Source organism: Ctenocephalides felis, unplaced genomic scaffold (genome assembly GCF_003426905.1).
Source record: "Ctenocephalides felis isolate EL2017-DRISC unplaced genomic scaffold, ASM342690v1 CF-g0.4_SCAFFOLD_01170, whole genome shotgun sequence".
NCBI lineage: Eukaryota > Metazoa > Arthropoda > Insecta > Siphonaptera > Pulicidae > Ctenocephalides > Ctenocephalides felis.
The window spans coordinates 77,700,617-77,720,753 of record NW_020537324.1 but is presented as its reverse complement, the minus strand read 5'-3'; the positions used below and the strand labels follow the sequence as shown (position 1 = coordinate 77,720,753).

The 20,137-nt window shown below is 28.1% G+C and overlaps 1 protein-coding gene across 2 annotated transcripts in view; it reads left to right on the top strand.

Annotated features, from left to right (window-relative positions):
- Window positions 1–20,137, top strand: part of LOC113368482 (STE20/SPS1-related proline-alanine-rich protein kinase) — a 77,181-nt gene that overhangs the window by 46,796 nt on the left and 10,248 nt on the right. The window contains exons 3-7 of one of the 2 annotated variants that reach the window (XM_026610030.1): window positions 5,097–5,288; window positions 7,224–7,379; window positions 11,378–11,582; window positions 11,699–11,843; window positions 11,932–12,080. In XM_026610030.1, coding sequence (XP_026465815.1) covers window positions 5,097–5,288; window positions 7,224–7,379; window positions 11,378–11,582; window positions 11,699–11,843; window positions 11,932–12,080 — 847 coding nt within the window. The remainder of the gene's footprint in view (window positions 1–5,096; window positions 5,289–7,223; window positions 7,380–11,377; window positions 11,583–11,698; window positions 11,844–11,931; window positions 12,081–20,137) is intronic. The other variant, XM_026610031.1, reaches the window with a different exon arrangement.

The following is a 20,137-nucleotide window of genomic DNA, read 5'->3' as shown; positions in this document are numbered from 1 at the left end:
CTTATGAGTAGGAAAGACCAAAAACTCATAAAGATCATATTACATTATTATAATAACTGTATTGTCAGTATCGTGTGTCCGTGTCAGTAATAATTTTTTTTCTACACTAATTTAAGATCGGATACTTTGTCGAGATAAATGATTAAGTTACTATAATTGTTGAGTATTGTTATTATAAAGCAATGTGATGCTTCTATAGTATTTTCAAACTACGAAACGTTTTCGAAAAATTATATTTTATAAATGTAATAAGAAGCAAAATATTTAGTAATTATATAATTATTATGCATAAAGTTAGAAAAAAATAAGATTACGCAGGGGTGATCTGTATGATATAAAATATTTTGGCGTAAATATCACTTCAAAAACCGTTACAATTTTTACAAAAGATGAACAAACATCATTATCTATCAGTCCAATTCTATTTATTGTAACACGATATGTAGCCCCTTAGTAAAACAATAAATATTCAGTTGAGATAATATTTGACATTTGTTTATCCTATAGAATCACTTGAAGATATAGCTGTTTATGCGATTATGAATTTAAAGATAAATTTGTTCCGAAAATTTAAACTTTAGGGTATTATGAATTAAATAGCGCTTATGTAAAAACACCAAAATACGGGTATTTTTGGGTAAATACCGCCGAAAAAGGGGCGGTTTACCGGTATTCGGTATACCGGTATTGCATTCCTTAGTCTGAAAGATGCTTAGATATTATTGGATTGTTATTTGACGTTGTGCGTTTTGTAGGTTAGGTTTTATGTGTGCAAACACTTAGCTTTTGGACAGTTGTTACTACCAATTCATGCGAAGATAGGATCGTATCATAGCTTTGCCATAACATTTCTATTTATCGGAGAATTGACTTCTAAATTTTTCGTTAATAGAATTTTTGTTTGTTCGTCAGTAGAGTCCTTTTAGAATTTGCTAGCTCGATAATTATTCGATTATTAACTTCCGAAGAAGTTTGTTTTCATCAAAAAATCCGATTCGCTAATTTTATGTTTTCTCGACGTTTCATGTCCTTCTGAATCGAATGAGACCAAATTTGGAAAATATGTGTGTGGTATGTGAACAGATTTTTTGCCGTAAATCGACATTTTCTCGAAAACGGCTGGGCCGATTTCAAAAATTAAAAGCCATTCGATGTATCTCGATGAGGATTAGTGTTTCTGAGTTTGTGCGACGATCGTCCAAGCCGTTTTTTTATAAATAGCAGAAAATTGAAAAATTCTTCGTCCACGTTTTAGCTTGAAATTCTGAATCGATTTTGAAAATTCAAAAATCGTTCGAAAAATGTTGGTGGGAATCGACCTGATTAAGTTTTTGGTAGAGATCGGCCGGGCCGTTTTTTTGTAATAAGCAAAAAATTTGTTTCGTCGATTTATTATTTTTTTGACGGTAGATACCATAGTCTTCCAGATCATACTAAAATTTACGGCCCTACGACAACTCGTTTAGCTTTAAAAATTCGCCAAAGTTTGCAAAAATTAGTATGTATTTTTGGCATTTGTCAAAATAGAACATTCATCGACGTTTGCTCCAAAACGCCTGAACCGATTTCAGAAATTTAAAAGCCATTTGATGTATCTCGATGAGGATTATCGTCGCTTCTAGTTTTATGCAACGATCGGCCGAGCCGTTTCTTTGTAAATTGGAAAAAATTGTTAAACTTTTCGTCCACATCTAAGCTCATACTGCCGAAACGATTTTAAAAAAATCAAAAACTGTTCGAAAGATATTAGTTGGGAATGATACTGATTAGTTTTAGGTGAAAATCTACCGAGCAGTTTTCTTGTAATTAACTGTTGAAAAAAAAATTAAGCAGATTTTTATGGAACTTTTTTTAACTTGGTCTTATAGACTTACTGAAAAATGATGGCTTTACGACAAGTCGTTTAATTTTAAAAATTCATCAAAGTTTGAGAAAATGAGTAGTTTTTTAACGTTTGTTAAAATTAAAATTAGATGATTTAACTGGTATAGCGATAGATTACTTGGTCTTAATGAACATACTGAACCATTAAGTCCTACGGAATATGGTTCAATTATAAAAAATATTGATTTGTGAAAATTTGCTTTTAGAAAATACTCCGAGTTAACGTCTTCGTTCGTTTTCATTATAATGAAATTAATAACAATAAATGAGTGAATTATAAACATATTAAAAATGTTAAAAACTAAAAAGTTCTAAGAAAAGGTTATTGAAAACAGAATTAATTACCTGTATGATTGATTATACACTAATACTTTTTCACTAAAAAGATTTTATCAAAAGTGATTTTATAAATTTTTTTCAAGCGAAGAAACACATTTTGTAATTCAAAATTTCTTTAAATTTGTTATATGTAATATCGTGGCGTTTATTTGTTCTTATGGCCTCAGTGTATAATTTTAATGATACACTAAAAAATGTAAAATTAGTCTGTAAATTTCCAAGAATTATCATCATAACCATGTTATATATATGAATATGTATACATATATATATCTATATATATATATATATTATATATATTATTTGATATAAAAAACGCGAGCATATTATTTCTGGAATTATTCCAAACATTAAAATAATAAACTGACATATGGACATGCATGAAAGACGTCTTTGAAATTTACTTATTAAATTTTATAGGTGAAAATATTGAAATTATATATATTATAGATATATATATATATATAAACTTTACCAAAGCATGGCAGTACTGATTTTTGAATAAAAAATAATATTTTCGAAAAATGTAAAGAATTTTCAATAAATTTCTTTTCATTAATGAAATATCAACTTACAAAAAAAATCAAAAGATCTTTTCGAGTCTGGGAGTAAATGCGTCTTTGCATGGTTATGGAATTAATTTGTAAATGCCTCAAAATATTATAGGCTTATGTTTTTTACTTAGAGAATGAATAAAAACGAGAAAAAGTCTAGAAAATACCAATTAGGCTCTTAACAGAACGGAGAATTATTCACATTTTTGGGAAGGCAGGTCCAGAGTTTGGAAGTTGCAGCAAATGAAAAAATCAGAATAATTACCATTTGGGTGGTTAATTGACCATTACAAATCAGTATTTAGTAGACAAATAGATAGGTAGATCATGTTCCAAACAAAGTATATTAATAAGTTTCACAATGTACCCGTATCGGGGAGTTTATGTAACTTGCTCAAGGCAAAATGCCATTTACACCTAATTTATTTTTATTTTGTTTATTAGAGGTCGGTGCTACTGCAGTCGTCCATGCTGCGCTTTGTAAACCAAGAAACGAAAATGTGCCATCAAACGAATCAATTTGGAAAAATGGAACACGAGTATGGATGAACTTTAAAAAGAAATACAGTACAGAAAATACTAAACTATATGTGTATATATATATATATATATATATATATATATATATGCCTATTTACAGGGCCGGTCCTGGGGTCCTTAGCGCCCGCATGCAACTTTTTTTCTAGCGCCCCCCCCCCCCTATTAATTTTCACCGTTTTAAAACAGTTTATCATTAAATTATATAAATTAATTTTTTAATTATTCTGGATTTAGTACACAAAAATTAGATATAATCTAGAAGGGTATAAAATATATTAATTTTAAATTTATTTATTATTATCGATATCAATAAATAAAACAATCCCTGTTATAATTTCACATTTTAGTAATATTCAATATGTAGTAAATTTGTTAAGGATGTAAGTTCGACTACCATAGCAAAAGAATTAATATTTTTGTTAGATTAAAGTTATAGAATTTAAGAAATGCATTTCAGAAATAGTATTTATTATTTTGATAAAAAGATCTTGATATCAAAATAATAATTACTATATCTGAAATGCATTTCTTAAATTCTATAACTTCAATTTAACAAAAATATTAAGTGAAATAAATAAATTAATTTTTAATTATTCTGGATTTAGTGCACAAAAATTAGATATAATCTAAAAGCGTATAAAATATATTGATTTTATATTTATTTAGAAAATCGAGGCGATTCGGGGGTTGATTATAATCAAGTATTTAACGTATGTGCAATATTAATATTTAAAAAACTAGCATTTCAATTTCAAACATAACACTCGTATTTCATGTTGGGTTTTTTAAATTTTAATTTAATTTAATTTTTCATCATTTACAATATCCAAAATTGCGTCGTAAACTTCTCCTTATTGATATCGTTAGAGCCATCATATTCAGAGTATCAGCTTGTTGTTTTAAACTTAAATTTTTAACGTATTTTAGAATATTTGTATTGTCTAAAAATCAGTAAAAATGCAAATAAATTACACTTTTTTAAACTATATTAAAAAAAACTTATTATATTCGATATGTATTATTTCTGCATAGTAAATAATTATTAAATTTAGAGTATGGTCACCACTAGGTATAAAAAAGCCTTAAGATTTTCGTTTCAAAGTAAATTTTGCTTCCATTTTTCATATTTGTTCCACGCATGTCTTCAATATTCAAAGTTCAACAAATGCGAAATATTTGCAACAAAAGCAAAAGTTACAATTCAATTTCTCGGAATAAACAAGTCATTTTCTAAGCACTGACTCCCCATTTTTATAATCTGTTTATATTTTTTAACAAGTTCCGATTCAAGTAAATTAGCTCGCAATTATTCGTCAATAATGCTCAACAATTAATTTAATCTTTCGCAGGTTTGCGCTTATGGGATTGAACACTAGATAATTTCTTTTTCGATTTCACGGTAACTTCAAACAAAGAAAAAATTGAATAAGTAGATTAAGCAATAAACAAAGCTATTATTTACTAAATTTCAGAATTATTAATCGGTTAATTGTTTCTACTGATATCACATTGCAAAATAAATATGATTTTTGTGTCTCCGTATCCCTAGTTAAGTTAAATTATTTATTATAATTTATTAAGTGTTATAAGATTTTAATAAATAATTCTAGATTTTATATAAAAAAATATAAATATTATATTATAAATTTAATTTCCGAAACTCGTTTTGGCGCCCCCTAAGGCTTGCGCCCGCATTTTTTGCATGCATTGCATGCAAGGCAGGACCGGCCCTGCCTAATTATATATTTATTTAATTATTACCTCGATCCTTTATTCAAGGCGATGAGTTCCTGCAACCACGAGAATGTGGTAACATATCACACGAGTTTTGTTGTCCGAGAAGAATTATGGCTGGTCTTGAGACTTCTCGAAGGTGGCAGCTTACTCGATATTATAAAACATAAGGCTAGAGTCTCAAATTGTAAACATGGTGTATTTGATGAGGCCACGATAGCAACCGTATTGAAAGAGGTAATAATAATAATAAAAGGTTATGTTTTGTTGATTATATTAGTTTGTCAAATATCTCCCTTCCGCCTTTTTGTATTATAAACCAAGAGCAAAAAAGCGGAAGGGAGATATTTGACAACCTAATATATCATTGGTTGTGATTAAGGTTTATACAAAAACCGACATTTCAGAAAACCGGTTTTCGAATTTTAATTTTACTAAAAAACCGGTTTTAACCGGTTTTCGAATTTTATATAGAAAATACATTTTTGCTCGAATATTCTGTAATTTATCCGCAAATTTAGTGTGATTTAGAGCAGTATTTGACTGAATTTATTTATTGTTAAATTTTATAGATAGTAAACAAAATTATTCTAATTTTAATTAATAGAACTGAAAAATAATAGTTTATCTTGATTAAATAACTTTGAAAATAATTATTCGTTATCCACGCATCATTTTCACATATAAGAATGAAAATATTTTGATGATAGTGAAAGGAAAGTTTTCGAATAAATATAAATAATACATTTTTAAATAAAATAAAAAAATATATACATGTTGATAACACATACTTGTTAATATCAATTTTAGTTCTAAAAACAATTAAGCTAAATTTATTTTGCTAAGTTTATTTCTGTACCGAGCAATTTTAATTAATTAATTTTAAACATTCTAATTGTTTTTTATTTAATAAAATATGATTTCAAAAAACTGAGAACGTCTATCGAATTGCTACTTAAACGTGTCCTTTGTTTACTCACAAAATTTCCTGAAATAGAAAATACTCTCATACTTGCGACTAAATTATGCTTAATTGTTTTTAAGGGAGTCTTCCTATGTGACGGCCTGATTTTTAGGGATATTTTAGGAGTTTTTTTTTACGACCAGTAAGTATTTAGAGCTTCAAGTTTTTTATCATTTATTAACACATATTTGGACAGTATAAATATAAAATTTCAGCTAAAAATATTCAGTCAAACTAGAGTTACAGCGCTCTGAATACCCCCGCCTCGAAAAAAAGAGCTCACACACTTCCTCCACGATTCCTAAATTTCAAGTAATCATTCGTTTTCAGCATCGTTTCGAGAAACATTTCTGAGACAATGGAGGAAAGTTTGAAAAAACACAGTTTTGAGAAAAACGCGTTAAATTTTCAAGTCTTCGAACCGCTCTCTTTTCTTTTACCTGCTGTATCTTTAAAACGACTTCGAATTTTCTAAATCGCTTTACACTACCTTATTCTAGACATGTTAAGGGAGCAATTTATGAAAAAAATCGATTTTTGACAAACATCAAAAAAATATTAGATACATTTTGATATATACTTGTTAATATCAATTTTAGTTTTAAAAACACTTAAGCTAAAATCGGGTATTGTCTGCTCCGAGTAATTTGAGCTCATTAATTTTCTAATTGTTTGTTTGTTTAATAAAATATGATTTCAAAAAACTGAGAACGTCTATCGAATTTCTACATAGACGTGTCCTTTGTTTACGCACAAAATTTCCTGAAATAGAATATACTCTCATACTTGCGACCAAATTATGCTTAAATGTTTTTAAAGCCTGATATAATAATTCCAAGTTTTTGTTCTTTAATTTGTGGCTTCTAGGGTTTGAAACTCTTTTTTTTAAGTTTGAGTAGAGGAAGTTACTTCTTCAAGAAGAAGTCACACTGATTTAAATTAATATATACACTACTGGTATAAAAATCTAAATTAATATATGCAATACCTTTCTGGGGAACCATTGCAGGCTGATAAGATATCAAATGCTATTGAACCGATATGATTTCAAGAATCAAAACGCTTTCATCTATCTTTTATATTTGGCTACATTTGTCATTTTCCATTTATACAGTGAAAACCGACTTTTTTCACTAAAAAACCGGTTTTCGAATTCCATAATTTTCGCCAAAAAACGGTTTTTAAAACCGGTGTTTTTTCTTTTGTAGGTACTAAAAGGCTTAGAATATTTCCACAGTAACGGACAAATTCATAGAGATATAAAAGCTGGTAATATTTTACTCGGCGAAGATGGAACTGTACAAATTGCTGATTTTGGTGTCAGCGCTTGGCTGGCCACTGGAAGGGATTTATCGAGGCAAAAGGTAAAGGATATATGTGATAATTAATTACCCGGAGGTGATTTTTGCGAAAAAATCAACTTTTTTGAAGTAAAACTTCTTTAGGCGCGACTAGGGTGTAAATCCGTACAAATGCAACGAAAGTGCGTTACGGTAGGATAAGAGTCGATAAGATAAGAGTCGAGTGCCAATGATTCGTCATTCGCTCTCGATGATATCATTTCTATACGGGTCGATTGTGATTAGTCGTCGTGTATGTGAATAGAGATCTGTCGTTGTATGCGTACCGATATCAACAAAAAAATCGGCATAGATAAATAAACGTTTTAAAGTTACATCGTAGTACAAATCTTGATTTAATTAAAAATGCCTGAATCAGAAGAATATTTTTTTCTGTTTCTTGAAAATAATAAAACAAATTAAACATTTGTGCCGTATACTAAACGTAAGTTTATTGATTAGAAATTATTCCTATATTATTCGTAGTTTCTATAAATCTTTGAAGTCATTAAAATGGAAAATATTGTTTAGGCAAAACAGATAATACAACTATTTAAAGAATGAGATTATATCGCCAGCGAAAAAGTAAAAAACAAATCTAGTGGGACGCATGGCATCGTGCCTTAAGGCAAATTGCTGGAACTCCTCGTACTAAAAATTATTATTTTTTAAAAACGATTAACATTTTTGAAAAAATTTTACTTCGAAAAAATGAGATAGATTTTCGAGAAACTATAAATTTGACAAAAAATTATGTACTTTTTTTTGCAAAAAAAAATTATTGAAAAAAAATGTTTTCTTTATTTTGACATATTTTGGAAATGAATTTTGGAATTTATCTGAACTTTTTTTCAAAGCAATCGTACTGCTTTAACTGCATACAGACGAAAATATCGAAGCGCGTAAGCGCCGCGTCAGCGTCTAACGGATAAACATTGGTACGGAACCCATAGGAATGTAAACAAAATTTATACTTATTGTTAAAATCTCTGTAAAATATCTGATAATTTAATGTGCATATGTCTAATGATCATTTTTGACCGCCAAATGGCATTTTCTTTTACTTTTTTCACTAGATCTCCGAAACTGTTAGACTTGCCTTCATGAAAATTTGATCAATTCATCTTGTCAATACAAGTAAAATTTTTTTTTGAATTATTCAAATCGCTTCATCCGTGTTCCCGATATCGTCGACGAAAATTTTGTATCAGCACACACATACATACACACACATACATCCATTTTTTCTAAGGTATGCCAAAATGTCCAGAAGGTTTTGAAACGCAAAGAAATATAAAAATTTTCATTTTCGATTTTTTTTGCGATTACTGTAACTTGCCCTACGGGAAGTTAAAAAAAATACAAGCAGTCAATGAAAGTATGTTAATTAATAAGCAGTCAAGTATGTTAATTTTAATTACACGAAGTTCTTCAAACACAATTATTACAGGTTGAGTGAATTTGCAAAAACAATATTTGTTTAGGCATTGTTTAACATAATCCACTGTGTGAATGAATAGTATAGAATTTATTAATCACCAATTACTTTATTTCTCTAATGAAAGTTCATTTCTAAATGCTAATTACAATGACAAACCGATCATGTCGTATTTGAAGTATGACTTTAATTACATTATTGTTTTTATATATTATACATATTTTTAATGTTATTATAAATATATAAGTTATAATTCATCATTATATAAATGTGTATAATGATTGACGATAATAAATGTGTGCATTACGAGTGTTACCATATTATTAATGAAAATTATTCAAAATTGTTATGATTTATTTTCACTTAAATGCCATCTTGTACAGTTGCAAATAAGTTTTACTTCAATCGCGTATGAACCTTACGCGCACTCTTTTTTATATAATATTACCCAAGAACTATTACAATACGTTAAAGGACTTAAATCTAATTATTACATACCTAAGAACATCAGTTCCTATAGTTATATATAAATCTATTATAGGTGAATATAGATATAATATATACATATGTTATATATATATATATATATGTTATATATATACATATATATAATGTTATATATATACCTATATATAATGTGATATATATATACCATAATATGTTATATATATATACCTTATAGTTATATATATACCTTATATATATAATGTATATTTATACTACCTATATATATAATATATATACACCCTACATATCTATTTATCCCTTACAAACCTTACATTCAACCGTTTACACGCTATATTTTACTCTTATCTATTATCTCTACCTATCTATTGTCTATACCGGGATTTGAACCCGGGACCTCCGCGTGGAAGTCGCGCACCTTAACCACTACTCTATCGGCTACCCCCACTAATAATATTATTAGGACTGCACTGTTGTTACCGCGGTTCATTTTCTAATTAATTAGGTAATTAATACTAAGGCGGCGCGACGAGACGCTTCGAAAGACGATTGATCCTAGGGTTACGGTGGCGTAGTGGTTAAGGTCGTTGGCTGCCGCGCGGCAGACCCGGGTTCGAATCCCGGTAGGGTTCGGAAAAATTAGCGTTTAAGAAACATAGGTGTAAGATTAGAAATAATATAGGGCGTGTTATGTATATAGGGTTGTAGGCGTATTAGACGTATTAAGCGTATTAGGCGTACTATATAGTTAGTTCAAAGGCGTACAATATAGAATTTAAGGTTTAGTGAATATGATATAGGTAATAATGCAAGAAATACGTGTTATATGATAATCATTAGGAGAATTTTAATACGGGTACTGTATAGAATGCATTTTTATTGTTATAACAACTATTTAAATATTAAATTTTTTCATGACAAATAAAAGAAGTACGTGACATACCTCAACATTTAATTTTTGCAGTTTATTAAATAATTAACTTCCCGTAGGGTAGTTATAGTGGGTCGATAATGGGCCGAAAATCGAAAATGAAAATTTTTGCATTCTCGACGTTTTAAAGGTTTCTGAACATTTTTAAGAGGCATACCTCAGAAACTAAATGGATGTGTGTGTGTGTGTTTTGTATGTCCGCATTTTTTCGTCCACGTTTTCGGGCGCACGGATCAATCGATTTGAATGGTTTAAAATACATTCGATTCCTATCGATAGGGAGATGTGCTGATTAGTTTTTGGCAAAGGCAGGTCCAGCAGTTACGGAGATAAAGAGCAAAGAGTACAGATAATAGAAATCGAGTTTTGAGAGAACTGAGTATCGGATGTGAATGATCTAAAAACATTCAATTTGTAATGATTGGGAGAAGAGGTGATTAGTTTTTGGCAAAGGCAGGTCCCGTCATTTCGAAGATACAGAGCTAAATGTGCAAAAATGGCAGTTTTCGAGTGAACTAAGCGTCAGATTTGAATGATCTAAAAAACTTTCTGCTTGTATTGACAAAACAATTGCTTTTGAGGATAAAAAATTATTACATATTTTTTCAATTTTCCATAAAATATTTTTGTAATTTTCCATTAAAAATTCAAAAAATTACCAAGGCAAAGCACAGTCTAAGCGCCACTCCGGTACAAATGTTTACACAAGTGCGTTTAGACTGTCTATGTACTGGAGCACTTTTCCAATTTTGTGAAAACGATTGAAAAATGTGAAAATGCCGTCAAACTAAGCACAGTATAAGTGAAAATGTCGCACAGAATTATTTGCAAACGCGTTTAGACTGTGACTATACGGGAGCACTTTTTCAATTTTGTGCAAATTAGACAACTATTTATTTTGATAAATTGAATTCGAAATGAAGTGACGACTGTTAATGTTCTGGAGATAAATTGATTTTATTATAATTTACATGTGATTTGCTCAGATATACAAAAAAGATAGCAAAATAATGAAAGTTACATTATTTGTAATAATATATTTGAAAACGTTTAAAATTTCTCGAATATTTCAGCAATTTGCCTTAAGGCACGATGCCATAAACCACTAGTTTAAATTCATTTAAACAACTACTATTATAGATTGAACATTGAAGAAAAGCAAGTTATGAGTCGTTTATCCTTTTTCAGGTTAGGCATACATTTGTAGGAACGCCTTGCTGGATGGCACCCGAAGTGATGGAACAAGATCACGGATACGATTTCAAGGCAGATATTTGGTCTTTTGGAATCACAGCCATCGAAATGGCGACAGGAACAGCACCATATCACAAATATCCACCGATGAAAGTTTTAATGTTGACTCTACAGAACGATCCTCCCACGTTAGACACAGGTTAGTCGAGATAAAACTTAATTGCAAAATGTAGTATTTTATTTGTTACCAATAAGCACTAATATTTTTATATTAGTTTCGTCTATTCTGTCGAATTGATATTTGTTACATTTCAGGTGCCGATGAAAAAGATCAATACAAGGCTTATGGCAAAACGTTTAGGAAAATGATAGTCGATTGTTTGCAAAAGGAACCCTCGAAAAGACCTTCGGCGAGCGAGTTGCTTAAACATCCGTTCTTCAAAAAAGCCAAAGATAGAAAGTAAGTATATGGTCACAACAGTTGTGACTCACAACTATTTAAACTGTTCTTCATCTAACTTCTAATTACATTTTTTTTTTTTATTAAGGTACCTCACACAAACATTGGTGGCGACAGGTCCATCGATGGAAACTAGGGTACACAAAGCTGCTCGAAGACAACCTGGTGCCAGTGGCAGACTTCATCGGACAGTCACTGGTGAATGGGTTTGGTCTTCGGAGGAAGAAGATAATGATGGTAAGTGACCACAAAAAGTTTACCTACATAATAGTGATTGCTGTTTTTATTTTTTTACGAAGGAGAAGTTATGTTTTGTCTAGAAAATCTGATTTGCTAATTTGCTAATTTGCTTCGAGTCATTCTGAATCGTTTGAGATCGAAATTAGTAAAAACGTAACGATAGAATGAACCGAGTTTTTAGCTAAAATTGAGATAATAATAACAAATTTATTCGTTACAAACTTTCTGAAGGAGAAATGTTTTCATCTAAATATTACGGCCCTACGACATCTCGTTTAGCTTTAAAAATTCGTCAAAGTTTGCAAAAATTAATATGGTATTTTTGGCATTTGTTAAAATTAGAACTTTCATCGACGTTTGCTCAAAAACGCCTGAACCGATTTCAGAATTAAAAACCATTTGATATTCTCGACGAGGATTATCGTTCCTCAGTTTTGTGCGACGATCGGCCGAGCCGTTTCTTTGTAATATGGAAAAAAGTGTTAAATTTTTCGTCCACATTTAAGCTCATCCTACCGAACCGATTTTAAAAAAAAAAAAACTGCTCGAAAGATATTAGTTGCTGATGACACTGATTAGTTTAGGTGAAAATCTACCGAGCCGTTTTCTTGTTATTAACTGTAGAAAAAAAATTAGGTCTATTTTATGAAACTTTTTTTGGCGATATATGTCTCGGTCTATATAAACTTACTGAAATATCTCAGCCTTACGACAAGTAGTTTAATTTTAAAATTCACAAAAGTTTGAGAAAATGAGTAGTTTTTTGACGTTTATTAGAATTAAAATAGACGATTTACTTGGTATAACGATAGAGTACTTGGTCTTGATGAACATACTGAGCCATTAAAGTCCTATGGAAACCGGTTCAATTATAAAATTTGTTTTGGAAAATTTGCTTTAAGAAAATACTCCGAATAAAATTGTTCGTTCGTTTTCAATCATGTGTAATAAATCCACTCGGAATATTTTTAATCGCATATAAATTAATTTATTTTTTATTGATTAAGCCGATTATTTAAACATATCGGGAAGTTCATGTAACTTGCCTCAAGGCAAAATACTACACCAACTAGTTTTATATTAAATCATCATACTGAGGATATCATTTTAATGTAAATACTATCCTTTATTTTGTACTCCTTTTTATTTAAATTTATGTTATCGTTCATTATTGTTACTAGATGTTAAATTATTTAACAGTTGTAATAAATATTGTGATTAAAAAAAACATTGTCAGATAGATCATATACAAATCAAATTATTTATGATTTACATGGTGTAAATAATTAATTTTATTTACACCATGTAAAGTAAGTTCTTGAAACTTGCTTTAAAGCAAAATGCCACTTACGCATAGTTAATTTCATTATTCAACTATTAATTTGAAAGAGACTGCCAGGAAATCAATTCAGGATTTTCGGCGAAAAATTTGTGCACTTTTCTGCTAATTTTAAAGAAACAGCTTGAGCTATCTTTGTGCAAATTTAGTCAACGCTAGTCCTTATCTTTGTGCAAATTTAGTCAACGCTAGTCCTTATCGAGTTACATCGAACGGCTTTTAAATTTTTGAAATCGGTCCTGCCGTTTTTGAGAAAACATCAATAAGATCAAATTTGGGATCATATATTTAGTATTAGGTTGTCAAATATCTCCCTTCCGCTTTTTTGCATTGCATTGCATACAAAAAGGCGGAAGGGAGATATTTGACAACCTAATATCAAAGTATGTTTTGTTTTCGTTTTTTGTTTGTGAAATTTTTCCTTCGAGAAAGTGACATGTGAATTTGAAATTTCCTTAAATTTAAAATTACATACTTATTTTTATGGGAATTTGAATTGTTTATCATATGATTTTCGAAATTAGAAATTTGCAATAAGCAATAATTGTCAAAATGTCTACAAGTGGAAGTATACGGAGTTTGGACAACGTTCTGATGGATATCTTGTATATCGGATCGCAGAGAATTTATTCTGATGCTGATAGTTCATGTAATAATAAGAAACTGATATATATATATATATATATATATATATATTATTATATATTTAACTTATTCTTCAACTTATAGTATTGCAAAAATGAGTTATATATATAATTTATCAAACATTTGACCAGTGCATCTTCTTCGGAGTGATTTTTACCCAAAATCTTCTCAAGCCGAATATCAATTGATTTCTACTATTCCTTTTAATAATTTATATATATTAGAACAAATTGGTAACAAATTAACAAAAAATGTAAAAAAGTACATTTTAAACATAAAAGTTAAAACTGTTTTGGCAATAATTTTTTTTTAATAATTCTGTTCTAAACATTATTTAATTTTAAACGGGAATTTGAAGACAAATTTATAAGCTTTTTAAATAATGCAATATAATATAGATATAGTTTAACAAATTTTGTACACAAAAAATTAAATAAAAAAATTTGTACCGCGACAGTATGGAATACATAAAAGCTCATGTATTCAAATTTAATTTTTAACTATTTTTTTAAATATAAATTTTATATAAATAGGATGCAGATAAAAACCCTAGTGCTTAATTTTAAATTTCAACCATTTTTTCAAATATAAATTTGTTCTGCAAGTTGTTTGTTCATTTACACAGATTTATAGATAATTTTATTATCTTTCCAATGATTTACAATAATATATACGTATTGAATAAATTTTTAAAACAAATTCACACAAAATGTTATATTTTGTTTTCAATTACTACATTTAAAGTATTATTTGTAAACTTTGTTGGGCATTTTTTTTTTTAATAATTCTGTTCTAACATTGTTTAATTTTAAACGAGAATTTGAAGACAATTTATAAAGCTTATTATAAATGCAATATAATATATATGTATTTAAACAAATTTTATACAGAAAAAAATAAAATATTAAAATTTGTACCACGTGTCGGTAACAAACAAAAATAAAAGCTCTATTATTTCTATCATTTTAAATTTAACCATTTTTTTAAATGTAAATTTGTTCTGAACGTTATTCATTTTCATACACAAAATTGTAGATAATTTTATTATATTTTAAACGGTATATAACAATATATATGTACTAAAACAAAATTAAAAAAAAATTTGTAAAAAATATAAAAAGGCAACAAATAGTTCCATACATTTTAACTAACATAAAGTAGTAAAACTTATTTAGACAACTTTTTTTTAATAATCTTGTTTTAAACGTTATTCATTTTAAACGGGAACTTCATGGCAAATTTATAAACTTTTTAACTATACAATATATATATATTTTATTGAACAAACTTTGTACACAAAAAAATTAAATATAAAATTTTGTACCGCGACAGTATGGAATATACATAAAAGCTCATGTATTCAAATTTAAATTTTAACGATTTTTTTAAATATAAATTTGTTTCGCACGTTATTTGTTATATAATACTAGATTTCAACATTTTCAACAACTACGTTTCTGATACATTTTTTTTAAAGTTGTCTTTTAAATTGTTTTAGGTGATTCTGATGCCGAAGAACACTCGGTCCCATGAATCAGTTGAAGTGCGGAATCTTTCGGCTAGTGAAGAGGACACAATTAATACTGAATCTGTAAATACACAAGGTAAATAATTATATATATATATATATATATATATATTATATATATATATATATATAATCTATTCATATATTTATCTATTTTTTTTATTATTTTCTTTTTCCCAGGTGATTCAGACAACGATGCACCTCCTGTAAATTTAGTTCTACGTATTAGGAATGCCAAACGGGAATTAAATGATATAAGATTCGATTATGCAGTCGGAAAAGATTCTGCTGATGGTAAGAAATTTTTATTTTTAAGTAAAAAAGTGGTCAATTAATAAAAAATATTATCTACATAGACTGGTATTTTATTGATAATTATATATATTTCCTTCTATTTTTATTCTAGAGTTTAGTGTTTGCACAAGTTACCTTACATGCCAAATTATTTTACAGAATTATTTATTAAATATAATTGAGGTGTTAAAAATTGAATCGAGATACATATATATATTCTTTTTTTTTATGTATTGGTTATTAATTATTATTCTTAATTTATTATTATTATTAATTTTTATTATTCGGTTATTTGAGTTTTATATTATTAATATATTTATTTTATTTTTTTGCTTATAGGAATTGCTGCAGAGCTGGTCGGTGCAGGTTTAGTCGATGGCAAAGATATCGTAGTAATGGCTGCAAATCTGCAGAAATTAATCGAACAAAGGGATAAAATGAAGACAGTCACCTTCCAATTGGTAATAAAAAAATACTATATACTTTTGAATAAAAACCATTTGAACCGATCGTCAGCGAAATTCGTTAGCAAAAATCGTGTCGTTTTTTAGGTTTTTATATTATTATTCAAAATTTTTATTAACAAACTATCAAGTGTTTTACCATTTTACAATCCTGACTAAATGCGCCAAATTTTAATAAAACTTGCCAAGATGCTTTACTACATTTTTTTTAATGAGAGCCACTCAAAGTTCAACAGTATAGTACAACAAAAAGTCTTTATTTTTGAAAACTTGAGGCAATTGTCATAGAAACGTTATTCACGTTTACGGTATGGTTTCTAAGATTAAATAATAAAATTATTAAAAAATAACCACAATCACTTAAAAATGTTCATAATTTCACCAAAGGTCTAGGTTGCGTTTAAAAGCTCATAAAATTTACAAACTGCACGGGATGTTATTTTTTCTAATATTTTTTATAATAGTTAGTCAATACCTATCGCCCTGTTTTGGCTTGACGTTGAGTTCGGGGGATACCCTAAATATTATATTTATATTTCAACTTTCCAAAAGAGAAATTTTATTTCGCTGGTAAATCCGATTTGTTAATTTCATATTTCAAGACATTCTGAATCGCTTGACACCCAAATTAGACTACATTATATTAACTCTTTTCTTTATATAAATTTTTACTACTTTTTTCTAAATTTGCTGGTCAGTAGAGTTCCTTTTCTCTAACATGAGGATTAACTTTTTTTTTAAATTTTGCCGATTTCTATAGTTATTTTTCTCTCTAATCTAGTCATTAGTTTTTTTAATAATTTTAAATGATTTTTGTAATTAATTTGTTAATTTGCTCTTTTTATCTAAAATGATCTTTGTTCGTCAGTAGAGTTCTTCTAATTATAAATGATTTTTGTAATAATTTGTGAATTTTCTCTTTTTTTTATCAAAAATATATATGGCTCGTCAGTAGAGTTCTTTTTAATTTTAAATGATTATTTTGTAAATAATTTGAACATTTGCACTTATTTACCTAAAATGATATTTGCTCGTCAGTAGAGTTTTTTTTAATTTTAAATGCTTTTTTGTAAATAATTCGTGAATTGGCTTTTTTTTTTACTAAAATGATATTTGCTCGTCAGCAGTTCTTTTTTTATCTAAAAGACATTTGCAATAACTCGTGAATTTGCTCGTCAGTATAGTTCTTTCTAATTTCAAATGATTATTTTGTAATAATTCGAAAATTTTCTCTCATGTTTATCTAAAATGATATTTGCTCGTCAGTAGAGTCCTTTTTATTTAAAACGACATACGCAATATTTTCAGAATTGCTCGTCAGTAGAGTTCATTTCTAATTTTAAATGATTTTTGTAAATAATTTGTGACTTTGCTATTTTTTTATCTAAAATGATATTTGCTCGTCAGTATAGTTCTTTTTAATTTAAATGATTTTTGTAAATAACTTGTGAATTGCTCGTCAGTAGAGTTCTTTTTTAATTTTTAATGATTTCTGTAAATAATTCGGAAATTTACTCTTTTAATCTGAAATGATATTCGCTCGTCAGTAGAGCCCCTTTTATCTAAAATAACATTTGCAAATAACTTGTGAATTTGCTCGTCAGTAGAGTCCTTTTTAATTTTAAATCATGATTTTTGTAAATATTTGTGACTTTGCTCTTTTTTTATCTAAAATGGTACTTGGTCGTCAGTAGAGTCCTTTTTTAATTTTAAATGATTTTTGTAAATAATTTGTGGATTTGCTAATTTTTTTATCTAAAATGATATTTGCTCGTCAGTAGAGTTCTTTTCACCTTAAAAGACTTTGCAAATATTTTCCAGAATTTGCTCGTCAGTAGAGTTTATTTTTATTTTAAATGATTTTTGTAAATAATTTGTGAAATTGCTAATTTTTTATCTGAAACGATCTTTGCTTGTCAGTAGAGTTCTTTTAAATTTTAAATGATCTTTTGTAAATAATTTGTGGATTTTCTCTCTTTTTATCTAAAATGATATTTGCTCATCAGTAGAGTTCTTTTTTTAATCTAAATAACATTTGCAAATAACTGTGAAATTGCTCATCAGTAAGGTTTTTACAATTTCAAATATTTTTGTTTGTAAATATTTTGTGAATTTGCCCTCAGTAGAGTTCTTTTTTTTGATCTAAAATGACATTTGCTCGTCAGTAGAGTTCTTTTTTATTAAACAAAAAAATAAAATTGCTCTATACTAGTTTACGAACAAAGATTTCCAACCAACACTATGCAGAATATCTGAGAAAATTTCAAATTTGTATTAAAACCAGTATACTTGTATACTAATTTCCATAACGAGATTTCATCACACGAACCATGTAAAATGTCTGAAGAAATTACGTATTTGTATGGAATGCAGTATAGTTCACACTTTTTTAATCAAGTAGGAAAAAGATAAATATAAACAAATTTCGATTCTTTTTGATTAAGTTGATTTTGTATTGGGGTGAGTTTAAGCAACTTGCCTGAAGGCAAAATGCCACTTACAACTAGCATATTGATTTTTGTAATTTTTTAAACAAAAAATAATAATGCTATACTAGTTTCCAAACAAAGATTTCCACTCCAACACTATGCAGAATGTCTGTCGAAATTTCAATTTTGTATCGAAACCAGTATACTAGTATATTAATTTCCATAATGAGATTTCATTACACGTACTAACCAAGATGTCTGAAGAAACCAAATTTTTGTATGGAATTTAGTATAGTTCACACTTTTTAGAGTCAAGTGGAAAAAAGATAAACATAAATAGATCACAATTCTTATTGTTTTAATTGATTATGTATTAACTTGCCTTAAGGCAAAATGCCACTCACAACTAGTATATTGATTTTTTTTTCATTTTTTTGTATTTTTTTTTTACAGAATTCAGAACTTAGCAGCGGTGAAGTGGCAGACGACAAGGCACTAATCGGCTTCGCCCAAATTTCCATTACGGACTGAATTAGTTTACATTGTTAAATAAAATAAATAATAATATTAATCGCTCTAGCATATAGAAATCATCATCCCCTTAAAACCTAATTGATTAGGCCAATTATTTACATAATAATAATTATAATTATAATCGACGTTCCAGAAGCAGTCAAGTCACACACACACATTTTTAATTAAACCATTTTATATAATAATTATTATTAGAAGTTAAATACACGTTTTTAACCATGAAGAAGTTTATGTTTGGTAAGTTTGTTTTTGTTTTTTGACTAATTTTTTTTTGGTTAGTAAAATTGTGCATTTTTTTATTTAAATGAAGATAAATCGAGTTGAATTTAGGATTGTCAAAGGTACTAGGTAAGATTGTTTTCGAAATATCGAGGTCATCAAAGAGAATATATATTTAAGGGTGGTTTTTAATATGGACACATTCGAATTTCTTTGCTCCCAAGGTCTCAAATGCTTGCAAAGTAATAAAAGAAAATTTTGTGAAAGTTTTAGCTCTTAGTATTAACATTTAGATAGTCCGCAATTCAAATAAAAGTTTTGTATATTTCATTATTAAGTAAAATCTTGCGCCATTTGTGTTAGCATACTTGTAATTTTGATGGCATTTATTACTGACAATTTGAGTGTCAAAATCACTAAATAAATAAATATTTTAATAATTAATTTTGATGCCGTGATGAATAAATATTTTGTTTAAACAGTCCCCACAAGGATTAATAAAAGGTTAATAGTTTTTATTAAACTTTTAATTGAATTGCGGACTATGTAAATCTTAATTTTTAAAGCTAAAACTTTCAGAGAATTTTTTTTTTATTACTTTG